Source organism: Pseudonaja textilis, chromosome 1 (genome assembly GCF_049901715.1).
Source record: "Pseudonaja textilis isolate UNSWEBS1 chromosome 1, rPseTex1.2, whole genome shotgun sequence".
Classification (NCBI taxonomy): Eukaryota; Metazoa; Chordata; class Lepidosauria; order Squamata; family Elapidae; genus Pseudonaja; species Pseudonaja textilis.
The window spans coordinates 316578384-316582748 of NC_141990.1; the positions used below are offsets into that span (position 1 = coordinate 316578384).

The following is a 4365-nucleotide window of genomic DNA, read 5'->3' on the forward strand; positions in this document are numbered from 1 at the left end:
TATAAGAAAAATAAAAGAAACAATAGGACAGGGATGGTAGGCACGTTGGTGCACTTATGCACGCCCCCTACAGACCTCTTAGGAAAGGGGTGAGGTCAATAGTAGACAGTCTAAGGTTAAAGTTTTTGGGGTTTGGGGAAGAAACCACAGAGTCAAGTAGAGTATTCCAGACATTGACCACTCTGTTGCTGAAGTGGTATTTTCGGCAATCAAGTTTGGTGCGGTTTACCTTGAGTTTGTATCTATTGTGTGCTCTTGTGTAAGTCATTGCAATGAATGATTTTATATACCATACTTAGATCAGACCGAAGACAGCATAATTCAAGGTTTTCTAGGTCTAGAATTTCGAGTCTGGTGGCATAAGGTATTCTGCAACGAGTAGAGGAGTGGAGAACTCTTCTTGTGAAATATTTCTGGACTTTCTCAACTGTGTTAATATTAGATACGTAATGCAGGTTCCAGACTGATGAGCTGTATTTGAGTATTGGTCTAGCAAATGTTTTGTACGCTCTAGTTAGTAGGGTGATATTACCAGAGAAAAAGCTACATAGGATTAGGTTAACAACTCTCAATGCCTTTTTGGCTATGTAGTTACAGTGGGCTTTCACACTTAGATCATTAGAGATGAGAACTCCTGTCAGCTGGTGCTCCATTCAAAATCCAAGAAAGAAATACTTGGACTCTTTTAATCAGAGAAAAGTTATCTTTTACTGGAAATCAAGTGGTAGCAACAAAAGAATTCTGAATCTGAGAAAATGGGCGCGTAAATCAAATATACAAAGTAATGGCAACGTTCCCAACCCCAATAGTTCAATTGGCTCATCCAATTAAAAGCTGTGTAGATCATCATGTGGGCATCTATAGTTTGATAAAGGGTTGCAGCTGCGCATAGCATAGGATAGAAACCTAAGCAAGAATGTACCCCCACCCACCCAGCTTATACAGTTCTGGTTTGTAACACCTCCAGCTCACTTCCCATAATCATTCCATAATCATTGTCCGGCTCCTTCTCTATTTCCAGTGGAACTGGATCGGAGTGGTTGTCCAGAGGTCAGAGAGCAGTGACCATTTCATCCGGATTTTTGATGCCACACTTGCCCAGAATGACATTTGCATACAATTTGTAAAGCAGATCTTGCCCCAAATTTCAATATTCAAAATATTGCACAGAGATCAAATAGATGTGCTTTGGACCATTTTGAACAGTGATGCTCAGGTTGTGATTATCTCTGGGGATTCAAATTCTCTGCAAAGCCTTTTAATATCCCTCTCCTTTTATGAAGAAGAGAACTAAGCTACTTCTGGGAAGGTCTGGATCCTGACCACCCAGTGGGAATTTTCAGCTATTGGCTATCATTACGATTGGATTAAATTGAAAACCCTCCATGGCGCTTTGTCTTTGACAGTCCATACAAACCCAGTGCCAGGATTCAAAGACTATCTCTGGGCTCTGAATCCACACGAACCCCATGGAGATGTCTTTCTCTCCAGCTTTTGGGAAGTTGTATTTGACTGTGAGGTTTTGAAGGCAGGTGTGGGCTCACCTGATGGCCGAAGGGTTTGCACAGGGGAGGAGAACCTGGACACCCTCCCGGCCTTCTGATGGAAAGATGACCGGTTTCAGCTACAGCATCTACAATGCTGCCTATTCTGTGGCACATGCATTACATGCTGCGTATATATGGGAATCACAATGGGCATTGAAGAGGGGCAGAGAGAAGCCACACCTTCACCTCTCTGTGAAGCCCTGGCAGGTAACTCATCTTCAGGTCTTCCCTTCTGGTTCATGAAACAGATTTACACTCTTTTAAGATTCATCAACTTTGGCTTATGATCTCCAATGTCTCATCTTTTCCCTAATATTTTCCTCCTCTATTTTAAAATTATATAAATCTTGAAATTTTTAACGCCATTTCAATTTTAGCAATCGTAGCTGGAAGAAGAAAAAAAAGAGTCTTACACTGTTCTCCCCTAATTATGCCAGTTGGTGGTGCTGTGACCGAGTTATCCACTGAATTTCCATTGCTCTATTTCGATAGTTCAATCCACATCGTGCAGCCAGTGTATCATTCAGTCTTTACCTTGGTCAGATTCTCAATCATTTTTCCCAGCAATTTATAAATGTGGATCCTACTACATAGACAGCCAAGACGCCCTCCGTGGCTAAGAAGCTGAGCTTGTTGATCAGAAAGGTTAGCAGTTCAGCAGTTTGAATCCCTAGCACCACATAATGGAGTGAGGTCCTGTTCCTTGTCCCAGCTTCTGCCAACCTAGCAATTCAAAAGCATGTAAAAAATGCAAGTAGGAAAATAGGGACCCATTTAGTTGGAAGGGAACAGCATTCCATTCCAGAGCCATGTTAACAACATCATCTGTTGATCTGTTTGCTCAGTATGCAAACTGCATGGGATCTAACAGCGGATCTGTGATGGTTTTCAGGTGGGACAGCACAAGCCTTTCAAAGGTTTTCATAACTACAGATGTTAGAGCAACTGGTCTGTAGTCATTCAGTCCCTTGATGGAGGGCTTCTTTGGCACTGGGATGATGGTAGAGTGTTTGAAGCAGGAAGGTACATAGCACATCTCTAGTGATCTATTAAAGTTTCGGGTGAAGATGGGAGCCAATTGGTCAGCACAGACTTTTAAGCAAGAAGGAGTTATCTTGCCTGGCCCTGGTGCTTTTCCTGGCTTCTATCTGTGTAATAGATCTTGCACTTCTTTTTCTGGGATCACCAGAGGTTGTGAGCCCAATGAGTTGGGGCCAGTTGTAGGAGGCTTGGATGTTGTTGGTGTGTTTGAGATGTGGGTTGTGGAGATAGGTAGCTGTAGTTTCTTTTCAAACCTGCAGTAAAACACATGCAGGTCATCTGCTAGTTGTTGATTTCCTTCTGCCTGGGAAGGAGGTTTGCTGAAGCCAGTGATGTTTTTAAGAGTTTTCATGTTTGCTGGTTCATTTGTTGGGAATTGATTCTTTAACTTTTCAGAGTAGCTTCTTTTTGCTGCTCTGATCTCTCTTGTTAATATGTTTCTGGCCTGGTTATATAGCATTCTGTCACCTTTTCTGTAGGCTTCCTCTTTGGAACGATGTAGCTGCTTAAGTTTAGCTGTGAACCAAGGTTTACTGTTACTACGTATTTGCAGGTTCCTTGTTGGTACACATAAGTCTTCACAGAAGCTGACATATGATGTTACAGTATCTGTGAGCTCATCTAGGTCTGCAGAGGCATCTTCAAAACATTCAAATCAGTGCAATCAAGGCAGGCCTGGAGCTTCAGCTTTGCCTCCTCTGACCAAGTCCTCAATGATTTAATTGTTGGTTTAATGGTTTTAAGTTTTTGTCTGTAGACAGGTACAAGATGAATCATGCAGTGGTCAGAGAGTCCCACAGCTGCTCGTGGTAAAGACCTATAAGCATCTTTTACCGTTGTGTAGCAGTGATCTCAAGTATTTTTTGCCTCTGGTGGGACAATTGACATGCTGGAAATATTTGGGGAGCTCTTTCCTTAAATTTGCTTGACCGAAATCTCCTAAAATGATGGGAAGGGAACCTGGGTGTTTGGCTTCAGCCTCCATAATGTGATCAGCAAGAGTTCGTAATGCCTTGAACTTTGCCAATACCTCAATACTTTCTATTCCTCTTCAACTTTTGCAACTGGAATCATACGAAGAGAGAACCAGAAGACACTGGGAAGTGAGTGTGAATTTCAGAAGCAACATTAGTCAAAGACTGTAGTTGATCTAAACTTTCACAGGCTTCAAAGCACTCAAAGATTAATAGAATCAGGACCCACTTTAGTCAATAGGCTGAAGTGTGTATAAAATGCACCCTTAATTTCTGCTACATTTGTGATGAGTACATGACAAGAGAAGACTCGACTTGTTAAGAAAGCATCTGAACTGAAATAGCCAATGTGAACAAATAAACAGTCTGTACTTTATTTGTAAGATTGGTGATCGAGACAAGGGTCAGGAGTTAGGGTTAGGGGCAAGAAAATCCCTTCGGTATCCATGAAGAGGGTACAGAGGTACCCATCAATGCCTCTTGCCAGAATTGAAGCAACTTGCAAAATCAGTGCATCTCCTTCATTACTTTGGTTAACAAGCTTAACCCAAAGTATTCTGCAGAGAATCATTTGGAACTAGAGTTTTACACGTCTTTACACGTTTTACACAGAGTTTTATATGTCCAAGCACCTAGTTTTCCTTGGGAATAATGTGTAGTTTCAGTCCTTGAAGCTGAATATCTAGCAGCTTCAGAAATTGAACTTTGCCTCAGTTTACAGCCTGGTTGTAACTTTAATATAACCAGATATCATATTTTACAAAGTTAATTCAATCTCCTTTCAGCAACATTTTTTTCTCTCC

At 41.5% G+C, this 4365-nt stretch overlaps 1 protein-coding gene across 1 annotated transcript in view; it reads left to right on the forward strand.

Annotated features, from left to right (window-relative positions):
- The first annotated feature begins 1693 nt into the window (after positions 1-1693).
- Positions 1694-4365, forward strand: part of LOC148128350 (vomeronasal type-2 receptor 26-like) — a 5426-nt gene continuing 2754 nt past the window's right edge. The window contains exon 1 of the mRNA XM_087935591.1: positions 1694-1754. Coding sequence (XP_087791717.1) covers positions 1694-1754 — 61 coding nt within the window. The remainder of the gene's footprint in view (positions 1755-4365) is intronic.